The following is a 25,423-nucleotide window of genomic DNA, read 5'->3' on the forward strand; positions in this document are numbered from 1 at the left end:
TCAACTATACTTCAATTAAAAAGAAAAAAGCCACTGATATACAAAAAGGCTTAAAAGAGCACAAATATTTAACACACTGGGTCACATGACACACTAAAAGTATGTTTTTAATCTTTCTTTTCAGTGAGGTAGTTGATGTATAATATATAAGTTCAGGTACACAACATACTGATTCACAATTTGTAAAGGTCATATTCCATATATAGTTATTATAATATATTGACTGCATTTAAAAGTGCCTTTTTAAAATGACAGAACAATAAAAGTGAAATAAATGTTAAGTTCACGATGTACACAGCACAACAAAATACTTTAGCAAAACTACAAAAGAAAAACTCATCAAATTTGAAAATGTTAAAAAATCAGTTTCAAATTATTAGTGGCTCTGGTGTTTTTACAGATAAAGCAGTGGTATGGGAAGATCCAAAAATAAAGCAGTGATATGGGAAGATCCACACCAAATAAAATGATACAAATGCCCAAATGCAGAAAATACAGAATATTTCAGTTAAAAGGTTAAGAATATTAAAGTAATAAAAATATATGTGCGTAAATACTACTACTTGGAGATAAAATTAAGTGAAATTATTGCTTATGGATCATTAATTGTAACCGAATTAGTAAACTGATCAAACCACTAGTTTCTATTTTAAATCTAAAAGGTTTTAATACCTTAATTTTCTATAAAATCATAAAATACTGATTACAAAGTTAAATTGAGTGGTTGACTTTCATTTATATAATTTCCTATTTAAAAGCATAGCTTCAGAAAACTCAGAAGAATTTCTAAGTAAAAAGCTCTTCAAGGGACTTCCCTGCTGGCACAGTGATTAAGCCTCTGTGCTCCCAATGTAGGGGGCCAGGGTTCGATCCCTGGTCAGGGAACTAGATCCCACACGCATGGCGCAACTAAGTTTGCATGCTGCAGCTAAAGAGCTGGTGAGCCACAATTAAGACCTGATGCAAACAAATAAATAAACATTAAAAAAAAAAAAAGGCTATTCAAAACCCGCCTTTTCCTCTGGATGAAAAAATGCAGAAGTTCAAGTTCATTTACTTGACAAAGTCAGCCTGTCAGTGTGGCTAATAATCTATAACCAAACTATACTCAGCTAACAATATACTATGCAATTTGCAGCAGACTTGCCTCTCTCAAAATTTTTAGCTGAAGCAAAATTAAAAGTAATTTTGCTTGAGAGGCACCCCGAGCCCAAAGCAGGCCAGGTTACAAGCAATGCCTCTTGTGAGTTGTTGAGCCCGTGCTCGCTTTTTAGTTCCCCAGTTAGGGACTGAACCTGCGCCTCCTGCATTGGAAGCGCACAGTCCTAACCACTGGACCACCAGGAAAGTTCCCGTTTGCTCACTTTCAATAGCTTAAAAAATCTTTTGTTTGTTCTGAGACATTTTTGAGAGCTTTAGGCTTCAAAAAATTGTCCTAGAAATTACATGGATGGAATTAAAACAATTTTGCTACAAACAAATGCTTACAATTTTGTGGTATTGTTCACAACTATTTACATACAGGTTTTAAAGATTACCTTTATTCAAGGTGCTGCCATTCATCTTCCCATTGCTTTGGTCTGCATCACCATCTTGCTCATCTAGCTGCTCGAGAGCTAGCTGGCGCCAGCTGCGTAAGGAGGATTTCCCCACCCAAAATCCACCATTGCTGTGGGAGAGAGAGAGAGAATGTAAAAATCATGCAAGTAACATTTCCTAATGTCCTTCTCCCTTCTTTCCTTGTAAAGGCCACAACTCAACCGAATTAAAACGTTCAATATTTGCTGCAATGCACACAAAGTTTTTTAATCTATTTCCTCATTTTGGCCATTTTTACTGCTCCATGTTAAATTGTAGGTATAGAAAATATTTTGTTTCCATCCTAAATCTTAACTTGCTTCTCCTAACCCTCATTTAAATTTATGCCAATCTCACCAAACAACTGGCCACTTTCCTTCACTTGATAACTACTCAGAACTACATACAGCTGTGCCTTCAAGATGCACATATAGGAACTCACATATGTATACACAAACACACATTTAGGGGGCCCAGTAGGCTGTTTGTGGAATTACCCAAAATAGTTAACTAGATTGATATTTCTTTGGGAAATATACAACTTAAATTCAACCCGGACATAATAAATATCACCTGAGTCCAGAGGTGCTCTACAGAGAGTGGCTCAACAAATTCCAAGAAGCCTGGATGTTTCTGACAAGGGTGCACCACTGGGTACCATTTGCTAACATTGCTTACCTCAGCCTCTCTAAAAGGGATCCCCCCAGGCCTGCTAGAATGGTTTTCCAACATAAGCATTCCACAATTCCATGTCAGAACACAGGGGGGCACCCTGCCTTGGCTTGTTTAGGCCTTGGATCCACATCTCTGCTTCCACCTTTCTAATGGATGGAATACAGCCACAGGACTGTGATTCAGCTCTCTTTATCTTTGCCACAGTCACGATCACTGCAAAACTTAATCTGGCGCAGCTAACCACTCATCACCCTTCTTTCTTCCAAAGATCCCAAGTGTCTGTTACCCATACTTAATAAGCTACTTGATTTTTTAGCTTATCCAACAATATACACTGTGTAACATACCCCTTTACTGTTGCTTTGAGCAGATTATTTACAGTTTTGTAATCTTCATTTAGTTGGTTCTTCAGACGCAACACACGACAACGTTCTACTACGCATTCCTTACAAAGGGCTTTCACTGAGGCAGAGAAAACGAAAGGAAAGAGTGTATTCATATACAGATTTCCTGTTAAGAAAATGTTTTCAGCGCTTCATGAAACAATGAAGGGCACAACAGTGTAAAGAAACTGTATTCCATTAAAGAGCTTCAAAAACAAGAAAGAAAAAAAAAAGAAAAAAACAAAACACAACCAGAAAAACAATGAAGAATTTTAACCCAAAGTCACAAATTTTGACAATGCAGCAAATTGATATACATCCTAAATTATTTTGGTGACATAAATATCAAGATAGCAGTAGTGTCATCCTGCATAAAGATAGGATATAGGATACAGGATATAAAATGTTATAATATGCTGTAACTGTGCCATAAAGTACAACATTTTACAAGATTTAGATGCAAATTTTGCAAGACCACCATCAAATAATGGAGGCTGTAAACGGGGGGGGGGGGGGTAATGATATATCTGACAACTATAAATGTAATGTTAATTGCTTAAGACCTTTGTGTGGGAATCGACCAGACCAATACTTTGAAGAGTATTGTATAAAATAACAAAACATGACTAGATGGCTTTCTCAAATGTATCCTACTTTGTTTTGTGAGAAAAAAACACAACAAAAGTGAGTAAGCAGTATCAGTTTCTTTTCGAACATTATACACATACCATGTATAATGCTGCTTAACTTCTGCTTGATTTAGCAAATCCTTTTTGCAAAGCGCAAGGAACATGAGGTCTAAGCACAGTCTGGGTCAAATGATCATAAAGCCCATGTGAGGAGGACTTGATGCGTTACTCTTTTTTAAGCAGAGAAGACATCTTGAATTACCAGTTAGTCTTGGTCCTCCTCCATATCTACTGTAGAAAATGTCAGCCGCATATTCAGATATTCTCTTCATAATGGATATTTTATCGGGATGAAGCTTGTCGTGGGAACACAGGCAAGCGTGATTATCGATAGGCTTGGTAGGTGTCGATTCATCCAACCACTTCTGCAGCCACTCAAGAGAGACAAATTCATAGGGCTCTGAGGAAGAAAGCAAGGGAAAGAGCCTATGTATTTTTACAGCTTTTTTACTAAGTGGTACATTCATTTTCCTCAAAAGACAATGCAAACTCTTTCCAAAGTTAGCAGAATCAGAAGAATCATTGTTCAGGGAAGATGTCTGATGAGTACAGCACACAGCTCCATTTAACTACCACTCATCTATCTGAGTTCAAGGTGCTGTGCTCAGGCGGGACGAGGCTGCACGGTGCCCTACAGGATCGGCTGGTATTATTAACCACATTCTACAAAAGAGGCTTCCACAGAGAGAAGTGTCTTGCTTGATAGCACAGCAGAGCTCTGATCAGGACACCCAAGCCTGGTGACTACAAGCCATGTTCCAGGCCAGCTCGCAAATCACATAACCTCACCCCCATAATGATTTTCATAAACACTTGTCACCCATGTGTGATATACAAAAGAAAGTTAAAACGAGAAGTCTAACTAGGTTCTAAGTTAAAAATTAACCTCTTCAGCTACAGCCGCACTTTCACAAGTCTGTTTAAACCACTGAACTTTTCTTCATCCAAGATAGTACTGATGCTGATAAAAAGGCAGTTGATTTCCCCACCCAAATCCATACTACGATCTATTCATTACAATATTATGTATTTCAAGAAATTAAGATATTTTAAGCAGCTTCTAGGATGAAGTGCATTAGAGTCGAATATATTAATTCTGAAGTAGCAAAAATTAAAAGATACAAACACCTCAAAATGAGTTTTAATTTGGGAAAACAGAGCCCCAGAGTTCCGTAAAAGCCAAAATTAAAGACAAAGGGCCAGCTTTGATTACTTACAAAGATCTCCAGTGAGTCCCAGCATAAAACATAGAAGAAAACATACAGAGGTTGAATTTATATATTTGTATTATGATACTACTTCTGATGAGATCTGAGGGATAGACAATTCAGCTCAAAGCCCATTTTGACCAATTTTACACTTCCCTGAGAGTCACAAGTCTAAAAACTAACTTCATTTTAAGTTTAGTGTAAAACATTTCAGTTTTTACAAAAACAAAATTCAGAACTGTTGGATCCCTTATTTGTGCTAAAACTGTACATCATAAACTGAGAGACTCTGAACTGATTGGTCAGCTCTAATGCAGCTGCAGAGGAAGAGCTTGTGACTACAAGTTGAGACCAAGTTCTGCCACTAAGAAACTGAACTTGAGCAAGTCACTTGAACTCTCTATGCTTCAGATCTTTTATTTGTAAAATGAAGGTAATAATACCTGCCTTCTACCTACCTCACAGGGATGTTGTTGAATGTAAAAGATAAGATATGTGAAGCATTTTGAGCTTTTTTTGGAAGAAAAGAGATATAGAAAAGTTAATAATACATTCACACAATATATAAACATGGAGACCTTAAGATTCAGCACAAGTAACATGGTTGTGGCATTTCACAATATATAATGGTATGGAATGATCCCTATCCAAGAGAGTAAAATACAAGTCTTAGCATACCTAATCTTTTCCCAAGGAGAGTCCCACAGGTTAAAACTTTTAGTAATCTCAAGGCTATCAATATAAGATATAAAGATTAGAAAAATCTTGAAAGAGCTGTATCAATCTCTACTAAGAGCTTCCCTAGCAATTGGGGTCTACCACAAGTCTCAATAGTTGAGGTAGATTTTGCTTGTGGAAGGTTTTTACACTATAGATGTTTCTGCATTACAGAAAGACTCCTAGCAGGTTCTCAAAGATGTTCTCCATTACTGTGATTCCAAAGGCACGGATAATCAACTAACAGGAGCAAGAACTCTATCAAGTAGGGATAACAAACTATAAAAATCTCAGCATCTGATGAAGCAGGAAAGCAAGTGTTAAAATATCTACCAAAGGGAAATGTATATTATGGTTCAAAGTTATTTATACATAAATGCCTGGATTTGGAATAGGAATTTTCTTTTGGAAAGTAAGAAAGTCTAGAAAGATCACGGCATCAGAAATATTTGAAACAACTTACCTAGAGATAATTTAGGATTATTTGGAGGTAATTTATTTCAATTTAAATAAAAAGGGCCAAAAGGGTTCAGGTTCCCAGTGAGGTTTATATTTTAGGATAAATGACCCTTCTTTTAATATGTTCATAAAGATAAGATTTAGAAAAAAAACATAACAAGACCTCAATTGGCAGCAGAAAACCATGATTATCAGCTTTGAGATCTGGCAATATCTAGGAAAACATGGACTTGCTACCATGTAAGCTTACTATTAATGGGAAAAAAATTATAAAGCTCATAAATGGTAAGAGTATTGATAACATATATACATATTTGAAGAACACAAGCACAGGTTCTTATAGACAGAATGAAAACAGGCAAGAGGAGCACGGTGTAAACTTGACACATAACATCTTTGGACCATGCGGTTTTTAAAGAGTGATTCAAATCAGCATTTTAGTTAACAGACCCAAAAAGGCCCTTTCTCTTGCCCAGTTAATACAGGAAACTATGAATAAAGTTCAGAAAATAGATTTCTAGGTACCAACTCCTTTGAATAAATTTAGAGGTTTGAATTACATGTTCATTTCCAAATTGTTTCCAGTAAAATAAAGATGGGTCTAATTCTTTAGGATAATCCCAACCCTTGAGACAGAGTGAGAGTAACAGTGAAGTCACAAAGAAAGGTCAGAATCAAATTAAAGTGTACTTTAGACAGAGTTTTTGAGAGATCGTCTTACAGATGTAGCAAATAATACTCATCTTTTGCTTAAAGTTATACCAGTAATGGAAAACTGAGATATCAAAAAGACAAAACCACAAGTACAATTATGCTTGAGTATTTATTTTCTAAAATTAGTAAAACTGCCTCTTTTTTAAGTAGGAGTTGGGTATGGGGAATTGCCTACGAAATGACAGAAAACATATTATTACAAATGGCATACCAGCCTTAAAAAGTTGAGGTTTCCTTTTTGAGGCATTAGATAATCTTCAATAAACATACACAGTAAAGGAATGAGCTGGACTGTGTGGGATAATTCTTAAGAAATTAGGGGTCAGCAGAAAGCTTTCCTATTCTTAGAATATTTGATATTAAATTTCAAAATAATTAATAGTATCATAGAAATAGTATTCATATAAAAGAATGCCTGTTCATACTGTTAGGGCACGAAGCACACAAGGAAAGAGACTAGGTGAGCTGCTTGCATAGTGGCCCAATCAGATTTTTCTTTTAAAAACAAGTTAATGTCTCACAAATTAGAAATATCTACAAGAGTTATATATGCAGAGTGCTGACCTAAACCTCATAATTTATTAAGAGCTTCCCATGTTTAAAAGTACATGATAATGAAAATTATACGGAATGCTACACATTAAGTTACTGTTGGTTTACATAGTAATTGTATAGTGCATAAGCTGGCATTAATGGGTTATAAATAAGGAAGGGCAGGGGAAATTTTGTTCATATACATTTGTGAACATAAAAGAAATAAGGCAACAGTGCTGTCCCAGAATATCTTACAGACCAGCTCCAGCAGGTAACCTTTGGTACAGCTCCTTAACTTCTTCATGCTTTGCTTTTCCTTTGTCCACACTTTGCTTACGCATCTCAGCCATTTCAATACACCACTCCTCAAATTTGGAATTATCCCGATCTACCAGCTCTTGAAGAAAGGCTATTCAGAATAGAAAGACAGAAAAACCTTTACCTTGTTATGCAAAGACAAAGAACCATACCGATCTCTAAATTACAACAAATACTGGCTAAGATTTTGGTGGCAACTTCCTACTGTGGTCTCCCTCCAACCTGCAGGCAGAAGTAAAACTGAAGACGGTTCCTGGAATAATACCAGGGGGTTCCCCCACCTGATACTCCATGACATCGTTAGCCAAATGGAGGCATCAAATGGCTCAGAAACACCATTTGAAACAGACGGTGCCACAGAGCACAGCACAGTATTAGGTAAAATGACAACTAAAGGCTACCTAGAGGCAAGCAGCAGCTTTTGCTTTGTTATATTAAATCTAGAAAATTTATAACTGGCTAAAACCCACAACTGCTTTACAAACTAAACAAAACAGAACCAAACTGCTCTTTAAATCTGTCTTTATTATCCATAGGAATTTGTTTTTAATTGTTTTTGCTTTTCTTTGGGGGGTGGGTCACTGGAATAGTTCTGTTAAAGGCTCCTTTACTTTAAAAACTCACCGTTTTAAAGCAAATTTGTGGTTATATACACTTTCACCATTTACCATATGCAACCAACGTATCAAATAGAGAAAAGCAATCCATTCTCATCACTGACCTTTGAGCATGGTATTCTAAAATATCTGCCTTACGTAATCCTGGAAAAGTGCTTACCTGGTACCTGAATAGTTGTGTTGGGTTTTTCTTGAGTTTGTAGTCTATAAACCAACATGTACGCATTTCGAGAACAGTGAGTTCCTTTGCCACACTTGGGTTTACGTGTCTGGGACTTAGAAGGTTCTGCTGAGGTAAGAGAAATCAAAAGATGACTAAATTAGAATGCCAATAGTTTGTTCATTCTTTTGCAGGGGAGGGGAAGGGAGTGGTTCATAGAAAACAACTCCTGAAATACAAACTCAAGATACTTTAAAGGCAATACAAATTTAGCAGGCTGGGTAAATTTCTGAATGTTTGAACAAGTTATTAACCTCCACTACCTGCCATATTCTGTTTTTAAAAGCTGAAAAGAAAGTACTATTTTTCACAATGACAAACCTGAACAAACACAAAAACAAAACCCCCCACAAAACTATTATGAGTTTATTTTACTATTGGTCTTAAATTACAAAAATAAATCCAGGCTTAATTGTGCAAAAAAATAAAAAAGAATGTTCCCCCCCAAAATGAAATGAAATGCTAAGATTAGCCACTAATCTCTATAGATTCAGAAGCAAGCAGAAAACATTAGTGGTTTACATGGCACATATATCACATGAAGGTGATCTTCAAATTGAGTCTGATTATCCCAGGATAACCTTCCAATGGGTAGGAGGTCATGAATAGTCCTGAGGAAATCAATTACCAGATCCTCAATCAACAATGTACTTTTCTAGGACTTCCTGGTGGCGCGGTGGTTAAGAATCTGCCTGCCAATGCAGGGGACACAGGTTCCATCCCTGGACTGAGAAGATCCCACGTGCCTTGGAGCAACTAAGCCTGTGCATCACAACTTAATGAGCCCACGAGCCACCCAACTACTGAAGCCTGTGCGTCTAGAGCCCGTGCACTGCAACAAGAGAAGGCAACGCAATGAGAAGCCCATGCACTGCAACGAAGAGTAGCCCCTGCTCACTGCAGCTAGAGAAAGCCCATGCACAACAACAAAGGCCCAACGCAACCAAAAAATAAAAATAAATAAATTTATATGTATACTAAAAAAAAAGCTTAACTTTAAAAAAAAAAAGTACTTTTCTAAAATTGTTGAGGTTTCACTGATGGTTTCCACCTCTCCTTTCAGTCATCTGTCTCCCACTTTACAAAAGAAAAATATAACCTCTCACCCCGTGACAAAAGTCTTATCGATCTTACCAAAAGACAGAGTTACAGTAAAATTTTGCTCAGTTAAATTTTTAAAAATTTCTAACACTTATATTGGTTTGATCAATTATATAGTAATATTTATTTAGAAAAGAAAAGAGGAAAAAAAGAACAACACTCAATCCAGAAATACGTTCTAACTATTTGGAGCTTTACAGTTACAGAAAACTTAGTATATATTCCATCAGAACAAAATTCTGTAGGGTCGGTGTAATGGAAACACTAGTACAGGAGAAAGAGGAAGTATTAAAAAAAAAAAATCCTGTCATTAAAAAAGATCAGTTCATGTAACTTTGAAAAGGATGACATGGATGTATGGCATCTCTACGTTATGTAATTTCATTTGGATATAAGAGTAATGCTGCAGTTTAAGTTTCAGTATTTATCATCTGTCAGAAGTTACATTATTTGGAGCTACTTAAATTTACAATGAACTATGTTGGATTTTAAAATGTGCAATGAAATACAAAAGTTGTGCAATATTCTTAAACAGAATACAGGAGCAAATAAGTTTGAAGACCACAGTCATAGGGAATTAAAAATCTCAGGAGCATGTATACAAGGAAAAGAGGCTGGTTGTTTCTAACTAAAAATTATTAAGATTTAAGATGTTCATAAATCTGTGTAAGATGGAATATAAAATGATTCATAAAAGTTCACAAGAGAATATAGTAATGAAATGACTATTATTTAGTGAATAAGTATTTTCTATTTCTGATGAAACAGATAAAAGTAGCAATAAGTTGCATATGATGAGAGGCATTCAAACACTGGAATGGGATCCTCATATGTGTAGAGTCTTTCTCTTGTACGGTTTTACAGTTTAGGAGTACCTATCGCAAAAGACAGAAGAGCCTTAACAATGCTTTTAATCCTACAATTTTCTCACTAAAAACAAAACAGATCAAAGAAACCTCAGTAAAGAACAGCCGAATAAAACCAAATTTTAATTATGCACAATTTAAAGCTACATGTCAATTTTGTCCCTAGTAAGAATATCATGATAAGAAACAATATAAGCAAATGTTAAGAGCCTGAGTATTACTTTAGGTAAAGTGGGAGCAAGACTGATTTATGTCTAAAATGCAATTTAAAATTAGAAAATATTTCTGGGGTCAAGCCTTGGTTGAGCACTATTCAGAACAGGCAAGCCCAGCACATCTCCCACTTTCTCATTTCAAGCTTTACTGAGGTATAATTGATGAACAAAAATGGTGTAAATAAAAAAAATAGAAAATACTTCTTCAAATTATAAGAATATAGCCACCACATGAATATCTGCAGCAAGAGTCCCCATGTCTTCCTTGAAAGCCAACCTCAACTGCCATGCTCCTCCACCTTGGCAAAGTGGTACCGATCCTTTAAGAAAAAACAGTGGCAAGAGACACACACCTATCCCCAGTCCTCTTCTCTTTTTGCATCCCATAGTCCGAGTCTCACTCCAAAATGACAAACATAGTAAGAAGGTGATGAAAACTCAGCCAAGATGGCGTCTATTGCAAGACTTGTCCAATCCATTAGACAATAACTGGGTATTTAGCCCACAACAACTGAGGTATGAGAGCTACATACGAGAACACTATTTCAGGAAATACCTTTTATGGCAGACCTCATTACTACAAAACAGCAAGCAGCTGACTCCCCACAGAGGCGCTGCCTCACACTCTAGGGATGGGTAAGACACTTAACAGGGAAGTACGGTAAACACTTTTCAGGGAACAAAGTTCCCCTGCTATACTTATTTCCCAAAAATAAATGTCCTGACCCAGAGAAAAGGACTATAAAAGCTACTATATTAAATCTACTAACCTTAATTTTTAGCTTCATACTCACCATCGTCTTCCCTAGCTGCTCACAATTAAGCTGTTAACTGAAAATTAAATATATGCCTTCAAACTGTACTGAAAACATGACATTATGGAAACCATCTCTGGAGCAAAATTATTTTTTGAAAAAAATTCAAGTACTACTATAAAAGATGTTTAGAGATTTCATGTGTTTAAGAAATGCAAATAGCCTTGACTGTCCATAACAACCTTTGGCCATAATAATTTATTACAAACATTTCTGGTTAAAAAAAAAAATTATATTTTAAAAGGGCACTCACAACTTAAAGGTTTTACCTAGATCTTCCTCAATCCCTAGTTGTAATTTCTTCCCCTCCATCTTTTCTATGTCTTCATCATTAAACTTATACCATTCACCGGACTGTGGATCTTTCACGTGGGCAATGTAGTGACCGGAATAAGCACTCACTCCTCTGTGTATAAGGACTGCACTGAGTTCATACACATAGGACCCACCTGGGGAAGGAAAAAAGGAAAAAGCGAAAGAAATTTTGGATAACATTATTGCTTCTTATATCCTGAGCCTAAATTGTAATGATTACAAATTCTTTATACATCTGATAGAATTCAAAACATGTCACCTAAGATTTTAAAAATTTAGTCTCACAAAATAATGCAGTAGGCATTGTCTTAAGCAGCTCATGGTATCAACTCCCCATTCCCTCTGCAAAATATACAGATGGAAAGCTACAGCATTCTGGATACCCAGGGTTACAAAGCTACTCTGTGGTATACTATCCCTTCTGCGTTAAGAGACTGAAACATATGCTTACCAAGAATCAGTTGTTCATATTTTGCAAATTGTTACAAAAATTACACCCAAACTAATGAGATTTGCATGCAAAACTAAAAAGCTATTGTTTCTAGAAAAAAGAAAATGTTTTTTAAAAATTGGAGATAAGTCATTAGGGAAAATTGCTTTCAAAACAGGTGTAGACAAGGGAATTCCCTGGTAGTCCAGTGGTTAAGGCTCCATGCTTTCACTGCCAGTGGCGCTGGTTCAATCCGCCTGCCAATGCAGGGGACACAGGTTTGATCCCTGCTCCAGGAAGATCCCACCGAAAAAAAAGGAAACTAAGATCCCACAAGCCATGTGGAACAGCCAAGGGGGGGGGGGGGGGGCAATAGGTGTAGACAAGACAAATAGAAAAGACAGAGGAAGAAATAAAAATCTAGACTGGGTTCTGCACTCAGATTTCTTCATAAGTATTTTAAGGTCCTAGTCCACTGTAAATAAACAAAATCTACACATCACAGCCTATCCACTATATACATGGTTTATGCAAGAAGAGAAGGCTTTATCCATATATCAAAATATCAGCAAGTGAATGAACATTTACATTTTAAGATATATTTTTAAGTTTGAAAAAATCTTTTAAACATTCTAAACTTAAACCAATTATAGGGAGGAAATTATCTGTATTTAAAACAATCACTTCTACTACACATTTTATTAATAAAAATGAGAAAACAAACTCATTAGCAATGTAAACTGATATAGCCACTATGGATGTTCCTTAAAAAACTAAAAATAGAATTACCATATGACTCAGCACCCACTACTGGGCATATACCCAGAGAAAACCATAATTCAAAAAGACATATGCACCCCAATGTTCACTGCAGCACTATTTACAATAGCCAGGTCATCGAAGCAACCTAAATGTCCATTGACAGATGAATGGATAAAGAAGATATGGTACACATATACAATGGAATATTACTTAGCCAATAAAAATGAATGTAATTGGGTCATTTGCAGAGACGTGGATGAACCCAGAGGCTGTCATACAGAGTGAAGTAAGTCAGAAAGATATCGTATATTAACACATATATGCGGCATATAGAAAAATGGTGCGGATCGACCAGTGTGCAAAGCAGAAATAGAGACACAGATGTAGAGAACAAACGCATGGACACCAAGGGGGGATAGCAGGGGGGGAGGGTCTGGGGTGGGATGAATTGGGATTGACATATATATATTAGTATGTATAAAATACGAGTGGTAATAGCAAACAACCCAGCCGAGGCTGTACCCACCAGGTGGGCACTTCCACACTCCTCGTTTTAGGGCTTACCTAGACTCATGTACTCAACTCACTCTTTATACTACAACGCACTCTCCCAATTATTTCATGGTAAACGTGAATCAGAAACCACCTCTCCACTTCCCAACCTCAGGGAACCATAAAGAAAACCCCTTAGCCCTGAGCAGAGCAACAGGAAGAGAAGGGGGAAAGTGTTACGGTATTAAATTGGCTGGGTTCTTACACGGTGAGCAAGGAACCTCAAGCAGTGATTGATCCGTGATGATACCTAACTAGTAGGGACCCCAGGTGCCTGGCAGAAAGAAACCAAAGGTCTCTCTGGAGGAGGTGGCTTCATCCCAGCCCTAAGTGAATCCCCATAAAAAATTTTCCAGGGACTTCCCGGTCCAGTGGTTAAGACTCTGAGCTCCTGGGCCTTCCTAGGTGGTGCAGTGGTTAAGAATCTGCCTGCCAATGCAGGGGACAGGGGTTTAATCCCTGCTCCAGGAAGATCCCACATGCTGCAGAGCAATTAAGCCCGTGAGCCACAACTATTGAGCCTATGTGCTTCAACTACTGAAGCCCACGCACCTAGAGCCTGTGCTCTGCAACAAGAGAAGCCACCGCAATGAGCAGCCCACGCACCGCAATGAAGAGTGGCCCCTGCTCTCTTCAACTAGAGAAAGCCCGCGCACAGCAACGAAGACCCAATGCAGCCAATAAATATAAATAAATAAATAAATAAATAAATAAAGGCTCCGAGCTTCCAGTGCATGGGGCATGGGTTTGATCCCTGATGAGGGAACAAGATCCCGCATGCCACACGGTGCAGCAAAAATAAAATATAAAAATAAAAAATAAAATAAAAATATAAAAAATAAAAAATTTTCAGAGATAACTAGGTATAAAAGACATGGCAACATTAAAATAACCAAATCAGACAACAAAAATAAACCTGCATAGTATTCCACCAATGTCAGTCATGAATCATAAAACTGGGGTTTCTATGTTCAGAGAAATGAGAAACTTGAAAACATATGCAAGTGACAGGGAACTATAAAAAGTGATGCAAATTTGAATTTGAGGAATTATGGGTATAAATAGGTGAACTGATCCAGTTAAAAGATCAAAATTATAGGATTAGATTTTTTCACATAAATTTGAAAATCCTCTAAAATAAAAAGGTTAGGACAGGCAGACACACCTATATGGTGTTTCTCTCCAGAGATCAACGGCCCAGATGAAGGAGCAGAGGCGGCAGATAAAGATTTACTGACGGGTTAGGTTTCGCCTGGCTATATCCCAGGAAGCAAAAGGATAAGCTAAACTATAATGTTTAGGGGCACAAGCTTATATAGTAAAACGCTAAAGCAAAAAAATAAAAAGTGATTGCCACACAAGTCAGATTACTGACTATATTTCAGGAGGAAAGAGACTGCAACTGGGTGGGGGTTCACAGGAATCTTTGGAGTACTGGGAATGTTTTCTTTCTTGATCTGGGTGGTACTCATGAAGATACTCACTTTGTGATAATTCTCTGAGCCATGCATTTTTGTATTTTAACTTTTACAAATGTGTTATATTTTATAATTTTAGAAAGAGGAGGAAAATAGGATGGAATAAGACGTATGAAATTGAAACTATGGAAGAACAAGGTAGGTTATGACCGTCAGAAGGGCTGAGGGAGGGTGAAAGACAAAATCACTGAATGAGAGACATTGTTATGAGGTCAGTTGAAGACTGTCTACAACAATGATACTTAGTAGTATTCCCTAAATTATTAATGAAGATAATAAACCACAGAAGTAATTGAACCTGGTGTACCCCCAAAAAAATAAAAAAAAAAAAAAAAAAAAAAAAACCCACAGAAGTATTAGCAGTAACTATGACTCTATGACCAACAGACGTCAGTTTTCATTATCACATTACCACTGCTGCAGAGAACCTGATTTTATACATATCAATTCATTAAACTCATCAACTTAAGAATAACTGGTTTTGGGACTTCCCTGGTGGTCCAGTGGTCAAGACTCCACACTCCCAATGCAGGGGGCCTGACTTCAATCACTGATAGGGAACTAGATCCTGCATGCTGCAGCTAAGAGCCCAAATGCCTCAACTAAAGACCCAGCACAGCCAAATAAACAAATATTTAAAAAAGGAAAAAAAGAATTATAGTGGTTTTGACCAGCCACTAGAACCTGTTCTTTAGTCTTCACCTATATTACTGTATTACAAATCTGTCTTCGTATTTTCATAACTACATTTACATGTAATTCACTTCTTCTAAAAGTCTGAGTTTTATTCAGATTCTTAAAGTGGTCTACAGGGATATTAAAATCCCCCAAAATTTGGCAGGAGTTGAGTTAAAGGGTAAGCTGCTAAATGCTCAAGGTATGAGAATCCCTCAGTCTACATATCTGTATATCTGCAGGTTCACTATTTAAAGAAACAAATGAATTTGCTTTTCAAAAAAAGATCATCTTTGGGACTTCCTAAGTGGCACAGTGGTTAAGAATCCACCTGCCAATTCAGAGGACATGGGTTTGATCCCTGCTCCAAGAAGATACCACATGCTGCAGAGCAACTAAGCCCATGCGCCACAACTACTGAGTGCTCTAGAGCCTGTGAGCCACAACTACTGAGCCTGTGTGCCACAACTACTGAAGCCCACACGCCTAGAGCCCATGCTCCACAACAAGAGAAGCCATGGCAATGAGGAGCCCGTGCACCACAACGAAGAGTAGCCCCCGCTTGCCGCAACTAGAGAAAGCCCACGCACAGCAATGAAGACCCAACACAGCCAATAAACTAAAAAATAAATAAAAAAATAAATTAATTAAAAAAAGATCACCTTTTAGATCTATTTTTTCTGATTTGTGTGGCTATGTGTGTGGACACATATGAATATACGAGAATATAAATACTGGAATTTAATATAAATACTATATAATATAAATACTATAAATATAAATACTAGAATTACAAGTGGCTTTTATTATAACTTTTCTTTATGTTTTCTGAATTTCCCTAATTATTTAAAATAAATCCTGTGCAATTATAAGTTAATTTGTTTTTAGTATTCTACCTATATGAGATTAATACATTTGTATAGCAAACATTACAACAGGCTGTGAACAGGCCTGTAACTACAAACCACTGGATTAATTTTACCAGTCATTAACTAACAACTCTATTTTTTAATGTTTAATTATTAATTAATTAATTAATTGGTTTATTTATTTATATTTTGGCTGCATTAGGTCTTCGTTGCTGTGCACGGGCTTTCTCTAGTTGCGGTGCGCAGGCTTCTCTTATTGCAGAGCACAGGCTCTAGGCATATGGGCTTCAGCAATTGCAGCAGTTGGGCTCAGTAGTTGTGGCACATGGGCTTAGCTGCTCCGCAGCATGTGGGATCTTTCCAAATCAGGGACTGAACCCATGTGCCCAGCACTGGCAGGTGGACTTTCAACCCCTGCGCCACCAGGGAAGTCCTAACAATTTTAAATAAGAATTTTTATTTCTCTAATTAAAAATTACACTTAGTAATCCAACATACTAAAATTATATATACAGCTTTTTGACATATTAAGGTCAAAGGTTTTTCTTTACAGTATAAATTGGACAAATATATAATAAATTGAATAACAGTAAGAACTATTCAAAATCGTACACTGGAGTCAAGGAGAGGAACAATTTGGGAATTCCCTGCTGGTCTACTGGTTAGGATTGGGTGCTTTCACTGTGGTGGCTAGGGGTTCAATCCCTGGTCAGGGAACTAAGAACCCGCAAGCCAGGTGGCATGGCAAAAAAAAAAAAAAGGAATACTTTCTTAAATTATTATTTTTGGCTGCATTGGGTCTTAGCTGTGGCATGCGGGCTCTTTGCCGTGGGGTGCAGGTTTTCTCTTCTCTAGTTATGGCGCACAGGCTTAGTTGCTCTGCGGCATGTTCCCTGACCAGCGATTGAACCCGCGTCCCCTGCATTGCAGGACGGATTCTTCACCACTGGACCACCAGGTAAGTCTCAGAAAGGAATGCCTTTACATCTGCTAAGTTTCTGACCCTGGAGAAACCACTAAGCTATCAGGCTTCTCTAATTTCAAATTATCACCTAAACAAAGGAGTGAGGAAGCAAACTACTATATAAAGGGAATTAATGCTAAGTTTATTCATTCAGCCAAACATAACAATAACAAAATCCAGCAGCAAAGTCTACGGTAGTTTCCTTTCACCACTGGTGTAAATTTTAAACTCCAGTACTGACTGGAGAGCATCACACATTTTAAGGCTTAAATATTTACCACATCACTTCCCCAACCACCCCAATCGTTTATTTTGAAGGTTTTATTTTATGGCTTACTTCTGTTTATAAGCTGCCACCAGAAACTTTTTATGGAGACAGGTTATGATATAATTTCTGTATTAAAAATTTCACAAACATTAAAGTCAACCTTAAAAGAGAAGTAAAATGGTCCATCCAGTAAGGGCAGGAGAGAAACAAAGGGCAAGATGTTTCTTTTCTCTAACAAGGATCATCCTGTTTGGTAAGATGAAGACTACCAAAAAGAAAAAAGTAGTAAGTTATTAGAGACTCCGTCATGGCATCCTACAACTTATCGGTGGTCACAGATATACAGCATAAATATTGGAATTGGCCATCTAATGTGTTTGATAAAATGTTTCATAAAATGTTTTTCATAAAATGTTTTTATGAAATGTGGATGAAGGCAGCTTGAAGACCTTTAATTTTATGAGGAATTACACATATGAAGTTGAAGCTAAGGTAACAAGAGTGCGTTCAGGAACGGCAAAGTATCTTTTTCATTTTTTATTCTTTTATACCTTTAATTATATAGATATTGATGAACCATCTAATCTTTGTTATGTACTCACTCATAGAAAACGAAAGTAACATCTCGGCTCACCGAAAATGCCTTTGTTCTCAAAGATTAGCAAATAAAATTTAGGAGTAAACTGCTTTTCTGTGCTCTTACACAAGTAGATTATAAGTGACAGTCTCTGAGCATTATACTGATCACTGCTCGGTAAAAATATTACCTTTGTGTTCCACATACGGCTCCATATCCAAAAGTTCTGAGAAGCCAATGTAGGTATTCAGCTTTTTCTTATGTCCAGTTTGCCTAACCAAGAAGAAAGCTAATTATATTTATATTTAAAACAACCATAGAACAATGTGTAAGCTCTATCGGCTATTTTAATGAGCTGGATAGCGGCTAGATTTAGCAATCTTGCTCAAAACATAATACTGCTTTGAACTGGGCAGTAAATAATCAACAAGCTGAAAGGCAGGAATGTAAAGTGCTGATTCCAAATAGCACATTTCCAGAAGTTTTCATTTTATTGCAAAAGAAACCACACGTTCCTGCTTTACAGAAGTGCACGTTTAAAAAAAAAGCCTGACTTATCTCCATGGGAACAGAGGATGTATTGCATGAGTAGAAAATTACTCAGGTTCTTATACAACAATACACAATGTCAAGGTAATTCAGTTCCTACCTAAATGTCTGCTTCTCCTTTGCAGTTTTTAATAATTTTTCAGAACAAAAAACAAGGATTCTCTACTTTTCTAGTTCTTAATTATGACAGGCTCCATCTTTCATCCCCAAATCTTGAGTTTCAAATTGCAAGCATTTTACTATTCTATCCGTCTATAGTTAAATCTGTACATACTAGTCCAGTTAGCAATAAACACTACGACATGCACATATTTACCTGTCAAAGACAAAACGCATTAGCTGTAAGTTCAGAGTACAAGGAAGACTAAGGAGTCGGATCTTCCTTGTTGCATTCTGTTTGCTTTGACAGTTTTCACAGAAGTATCGATTGTCTCCTTCTAGTTTTTCTTCCTGATCAAGAAAACGATACGTTAGTTTAAAAAAAAAAAAGATGAAAAGATCTTTTTAAGTGATCAAGTCTCTGATACAAATTATAATTTCATTTTAGTTAACAGCTTCTATTCAAGCTGTTTAAGATCAAATGATTATAATAATGGACAGGTAAGATTATATTAGCTTAGCAGTGACATCATTGATTTGTATACGATTTAAAACTGATGTTTCTCTTTCCAAAATGTATGATTTTAAAAATACTTAGTTTTAGGTCTTTTTCCTGATAATCCCATTTCTGGGAATTGTAAGGAAGTAGGTTTAAAAAATAAATCATATGTACTTTGATGCAGCAAAATTAATTTTAAAATAGTGAAAATGGGCAGAAACTACACATGGGCACTGAATATGAAATTATATATATATAAATTTTGCACACACACACACACACACACAGTTAAAATTACTGAACCACATTCAGGACACAAAACTAAGAGTGCAGAAAAATTCAATGTTAGAGCTAATTGTGGTTCCTTTTTAAATTTTTACTTTATGTTTCTTTTTCTTTTCTTTTTTTTAATGCTGACTTTCTGCACAAAGTGTAAAGGGTTTTTATCATGTGTAACATAGGCAAAATTATTTAAGTCAATAAATTTTTAAGGAATTTCACGTTCTGATTCTTTCCACTGCCAATCACCTTAGTTCCGCCAAAGTCATAATCTTCAAGATAAGAGAGCCCTTTCAAAAAGAAGTTTCACTCAATTCACAGCAGTCACGTCAGTCGGTCCACAATTCTTTTAGTTGGGCTTCTCTGATCTCAAATGGAATACGGACACACTTCAAAATTCCCCACCTGTAATCTTTTGGATCCAGTTTCCTCAAGTAATTCACTTTAGGACCATGTTTAGGGTCAGGAGATAGATCTGCCTGGTTCTGAATTTGACACCCTCTAAAATTGTATTAAGTTCAAACCATATTCCCTCCTAAGCTATCACACCCTAGAACAGTACAGATCATTGGAATATGTCAATACCTAAGATAAAAAAAGTTTGTTAGGTTTTTCATAGTTTATTTGGCATCTCTATCTTGTAGTTCTTTCCCACAGATCTAACAGATAGGTAGTTCTATGAGTAAAGGAAACCACATAGTTACTCTATGAGACACTTCCAATGATATAGATTTACAGAAAAAGCCCCATTGGGATAGACCTTAATTTCCTTTATGTATCTATAACAGCTTTTTGGTACAGATTTTTCTTTATTCATTTGATCCCTGAAGCCACACTAGCCAACTTACTTAACTCACATCCCCCTCAGCATCTTTGACTAGGTGCTCCCATCTCCCAATCTCTAAATGTTTGAATGTCCCAGGGTTCAGTCCTTGGTCTTCGTCTCTCTCATGCCCTTGGTGATTTGATCAAGCCCTGACTTTTCCCCTGAACTATACCTATCAAATCTAACATGCCCCAATGCAAACTCTAATTCCTCTCCCAAACCTGCTCCTCCTACACTCCTTCAAATCTCAGTTATGCCAACTCCATTCTTCCAGGTGTTCCAGACAAAACCTTAGTAATCCTTGACTCCTCTCTTTTTCTCCATATCCAGTCTGCAGTTTTATCAGCTCTACTTCGAAAAATCCAAACACTGCTTACCACCTCTTCAGCTAACCCTTGGTCCAAGCCATCATCAACTCCTGTCTGCCCCTGCCCCACCATGAGCCTATTCTCAAGACAGCACCCAGAGTTATCCTGTTGAAACAGATTACATCACTATCCTATGCTGACAGCCCTCAGTGGCATCTCATCTCACTCAGTGTCAAACTTTTGACAAAGGTCTACCAGACCCTATCTGATATGATCCTTAGTTACCTGCACAATGTCAACTATCATTCTCCCCTTGTTTCAACCACACTGACCTTCTTGCTGTTCCTCAAACCACCAGGCACATTTTTGTCTCATGCTGACCCAGACACTTTTCTCCCCAGTTCTTGGACGACTCACTACTCCACCTTCAATCACCCTTCCACATTCTCCATGCCCCTTTCCTGCGCTAGTTTTCTCCATAGCACTTATTACAGCTGACACACTAGATGTGTTACTTTTATTTATTTTGTGATCTGTCACTGGTCCCCATACCACTACACTATAAGCTTCTTAAAGGCAAAAATGTCTGTTTTGTTCACTACGGTTATTCCCAACAGCTGAAACACTGCCTGAACACAGTAACCACTCAATATTTAGCTGAGTGAACCCAATAAATGACAACTTCAAGCATGCTAATGGTTGTGCTAAAGGAGAAAGAAAGGTACAAAAACATTTTAAGAAAGGAAGCTCTATAATAAGCCTCATCTGTCAACACTATGCTATGTGTCTGTTCCTACATGATAACAAAGGTTGCCTCTTAGCAACTTTTCCACTCTGAACAAAGGGGAACCATTTGCCTGTCTCTACATAAATCTAAATATATAAAGAGAGAACTATAGAGCGGAGAGGCTGAAGAATGACCATATTTAACGTAAAAAAAAAAATTTACATTCAACACTTTCTAGTTCTCATTAGATGAAAAGGTAAATTAACCTTGTGGCAACATCGTTTACATTTTCTTACTCTACTACATCCCAATCACACAAGTTTTTGCATATACATAACTCTACATATAAAATAACCTAAAATAGCCAAAAATTATTTTAAGATACAGCCTACTTTAATACTTTATAATTTACAAAGTTTCTTCTAGATCATTACAGAGACTCTTCGTATATAGAAAAAGTTGAAATAATGAATGTATCCACTAAATCAAAAAGACATTCAGAAGAGTAAGTGTTAATGAGCAGAAACAACATATACACCAAAATTTGAATACCTTCAAAAATTCTGAGATACAATCTGTTAACTGTTTGTGGCCTTGGATATTTAACTCCAGTTCATAAAACTTTGATAAAAGCTTAGATTCTCTGCCACACTGATTGCAGCTATAATAAAACAGAGTGATAAAATTAAGATCAGAGTGGGAAAGGCAATAAGGTTCTACTGTACTACATCTTGGAAATACACAAAGAAGCATTTATTACCTTATTTCTTTCACAAAAATTACCTACACTATGTATATTCAAAAAATAAAAACGAAGTGATTGATGAGGCCATGCATTTTATGATCAGGAAAATGTTTAAGAGTTATTTTACTTTTAGTATTCCAGTAGGTTCCAACCTAAACACTTTCAGCCCACACCACAGCCATAAAAGAAACAGCAAGAGCTCAACCAGACATAGTTCCCAACACCTGGATGGGTTCAACTGTGATTCTCAAGTCAGTTGTTTACATGTTCCCATGGAAACGTATTAGTATAAATACTTCAGGTCCCATGATAGGCCACTAAATCCATAACCTGGAACTGAACTGAAAATCAGAAAACACATAAGCAACTACCTTAGAATAAAATGTACCATGAAAAAGTGGAAACACACTTACACAGTTACATAAGCATATTCTCCACAGAACTGTTGTTGGACAATGTTCCTCACATCCGGATTCTTTTGTTTAGACAAAGTATCTTCCAAAAGAGACATAAAGAGCTTTGAAAATTCTTGGGCATCCTACAATACAGGTTTGGGTTAATAAAAAGAAAAACAATCATATCTTGCTTTTCAATTTCTGTTACAAATTAATAAGAAAAATAATCCAGAAACTGTCTGTACGTTGAACATAGCATTTTTGAACAAGCCCTAGAGCTATGCTGAATCAGTTTGTGCTCACGTGGATTTTCAGAAATGAGATCAAGGAAAATGTGTAATATACTGAACAGTAAATAAAACAGAAGAAAATTAATTTTCAAAAGTTTCTTCATTTCTTTCTGTAAAGATTATAAGGAGTGCTTTTTATATTTAAAAAAAATAAATGGTTCTTACCTGCTGCTGCCCTGTGTCCAAGCCCAAAGCTTTAACAAATCCCGATGGATCAATGTATCGCCTATTACTGTTTTGCAACAAGGCAAATAAGTACTGGAGATGCTCACAAATTGTTTGAGGCTCATAATCTATTAAAGAAATGTTTGTTTTTTAAAAAACTGCTACTTTTATAAAATATGTACTCCTCTTCACACCTCTTCACACGAGAACATAATTAAACACCCTTACATCCATAACTATGTTAGTGTTTTATTATAGTTTTAAAACTTTAAAAGAAATCAGTAATCACATCTTTTGGTAGTGGTGAGGCAGCTATGGCTGTCTATGTACATTCCCTAAAAGCAAGAGGCTATACACAATAGCAATCATGACTATGGTTTCCAGAGTGTCAAAATCATACTGAAACATCCAATCCAGTAATAAAAACCATATACTATATTTACTATTTGCATTAAATAGCCAAATACTTTAATATAACCTCATTAATGTTAACTTGCCAAAAAGAGAGCAAATGACAGCAGTCTCAAGCACACTGATTCAGACTTGAATGAATACAACAATCTACTGTTAAGAATATTAAATTTTAGTTTCAAGTTTTAATGAGTTGGGAGAAGGTATGCAAATAGGAAGCATAAATCTCAAGAGCCCAAACAGATTTGAGTATTCTCTTCTTTGCCAGTTACTGATTAATACATTGCCTTTCAGCTCCAAATCCACCCCTACTTTGCCTGCTCTGTGCTATGAGATGAGCTCTGCAAAGACTCCTCCTTTGCCTGCTAGTGCAAGGTTGAGTCTTGTCAGTAGAGGGTGCTGGAGGGTTCCACTGTGTGTATCACCAGGCTCTGTGGGCTCACTCAGCCAGCAGTGGCCAGCGGCTTCCCCAGCACCTCTTCTTCAGTGGGATGCACACTCTTATCTGGTGAGGCACTTCCTCCTGAATGACCACCCTGTGAATGACCTCCTGAACATTCTCTGCAGGACATTCTGAGGCCCAGCACCTCCCTGAGGACAGTTTCCAGCATGGAAACCCACTGAGGCATCACAGCACCTTTTTGGCCATCCAGTAAGCTCGAGCAATGCTTTCTCCAGTGAGGTCTGGATCTCAGGCCTGGTCAGTGGGGGTAAGGGACTCCTCCCTGTGTGTTCTTTTTCAGCCCTAGGGGTAGTGGCTGCTCCTCTATCTGTTATGTCTGTGTTTTTTTCAAGTCCTCTTTAATTCTTACTAACCAATCCCCTATTACTCTAAATTTACTGTTAATAATTTTTTGTCTGCTCAAATCATTGTATAGTTTCCATTTCCTGATTGGTCTGAATGGTTTATGTCTTTACTACCAACTGTGACTCACCAATCGTGAAAAGGAAGTCAATATTTCATTTGTAAAATAAAGATAAAAATCTTAGTTCCTGGGGTGCAGGGGCTTTACAGGATGTTAAAAGCTATTCAAGTAAGTCTGCATCTACTCCAACTTTCTTATTTTACAGGTTAGATACTACATGAGATCTTAAATAACTTATCCTCTGCTAGTTTTCCTATCTGTAAATTAAGGGAGTAGTGGAGCTGGGACTAGAACTCAGGTCCCACCATTTCCAACACAAACTCTCTTACTATACTGCACCGTATCTCTTAATAGCACCAGAAATGCACAATCTTATCTGAGAACAAGGTTAAGGACTTTGACGAAATATTAAAATCTGAGTGTTAGAAATTTAAAAAACAAAACAAAAAAAAAAAACCCCACCTATCTCTTGAAGATACATAGTCAAAACCACATTACCCAAAGGCCATGGTACATCATTTTACAAAACAGAAATTTAGTTTCCACTTGTTATTTAGCTATCTCATCATTGATAATTTACACTTCAGCAAAAACAATGTTAAAAATTAAAAATGATCCATTTTCCATTATTCATTCTTTACATACACTAATTCTTTAAACACCTTCTATACTATTAATCTAGATTTAAATATTCAGAGCTATAGGAATAAAGCTTTGGGGAAACAAACTTAAGGATTTTTAAGCACTGTTTTGAAGCAGTGATTACTGTTAACAAGGACCAAAAGTATTACCGTTATCTAAAGAACAGCAAGAAGGATGTGGGGCTTAGGAATCCTATTTTTTCTCTCTCAGAGCCAAAGACATGAGCCATGTGCTCATCACATAAAAGACAGCACAGAATTTACAGAGGAAAGCGAGAGTCAAAGGTTCCCAACCTGGAGCTCCCAGACCTGTGTAATCTTACACTTACTTCCCTCTACCCCCCAGCTTTGAGAAGAAGAAAAAGTCATTCCATGGAAGTTTGATCTTAAAGAGAATAATCTCTAAATACAAATATCAATTAGGGATAACAATCCACATATTATGTATGAAAAAACCTAATTTCACTATGAACAGTTTGAAATCGATTTCTAAATTTGCAATGAGTGTAACTGCATATCAGTGGCTTGCTTTGCCAAGGGTGGTTAATTTAATCTTAATTTTAGAGGGTATTTTGTAAGTCAGCCTACTTGGGAATCAAAACAAAAGGCTGTAGTTACAATGAA

At 36.7% G+C, this 25,423-nt stretch overlaps 1 protein-coding gene and 1 non-coding gene across 6 annotated transcripts in view; both read right to left on the reverse strand.

Moving 5' to 3' along the window:
- The window catches only part of USP48 (ubiquitin specific peptidase 48), a 78,786-nt gene that overhangs the window by 29,486 nt on the left and 23,877 nt on the right, over window positions 1–25,423 (reverse strand). For 3 of the 5 annotated variants that reach the window (XM_057698966.1, XM_057699000.1, XM_057698993.1), the window contains 11 exons: window positions 22,882–23,009; window positions 22,445–22,569; window positions 21,839–21,947; window positions 18,865–18,998; window positions 18,190–18,272; window positions 11,379–11,558; window positions 8,053–8,181; window positions 7,217–7,366; window positions 3,528–3,725; window positions 2,601–2,715; window positions 1,539–1,669 (listed from right to left, as the gene is read on the reverse strand). In XM_057698966.1, coding sequence (XP_057554949.1) covers window positions 1,539–1,669; window positions 2,601–2,715; window positions 3,528–3,725; window positions 7,217–7,366; window positions 8,053–8,181; window positions 11,379–11,558; window positions 18,190–18,272; window positions 18,865–18,998; window positions 21,839–21,947; window positions 22,445–22,569; window positions 22,882–23,009 — 1,482 coding nt within the window. The remainder of the gene's footprint in view (window positions 1–1,538; window positions 1,670–2,600; window positions 2,716–3,527; window positions 3,726–7,216; window positions 7,367–8,052; window positions 8,182–11,378; window positions 11,559–18,189; window positions 18,273–18,864; window positions 18,999–21,838; window positions 21,948–22,444; window positions 22,570–22,881; window positions 23,010–25,423) is intronic. The other 2 variants (XM_057698977.1, XM_057698985.1) reach the window with 2 other exon arrangements.
- On the reverse strand, window positions 20,057–20,191 carry LOC130843366 (small nucleolar RNA SNORA18). Its single transcript, XR_009050929.1, has one exon. It is a non-coding gene; the product is annotated as a small nucleolar RNA SNORA18 (small nucleolar RNA).

This window comes from Hippopotamus amphibius, chromosome 1, assembly GCF_030028045.1.
Source record: "Hippopotamus amphibius kiboko isolate mHipAmp2 chromosome 1, mHipAmp2.hap2, whole genome shotgun sequence".
Lineage (NCBI taxonomy): Eukaryota > Metazoa > Chordata > Mammalia > Artiodactyla > Hippopotamidae > Hippopotamus > Hippopotamus amphibius.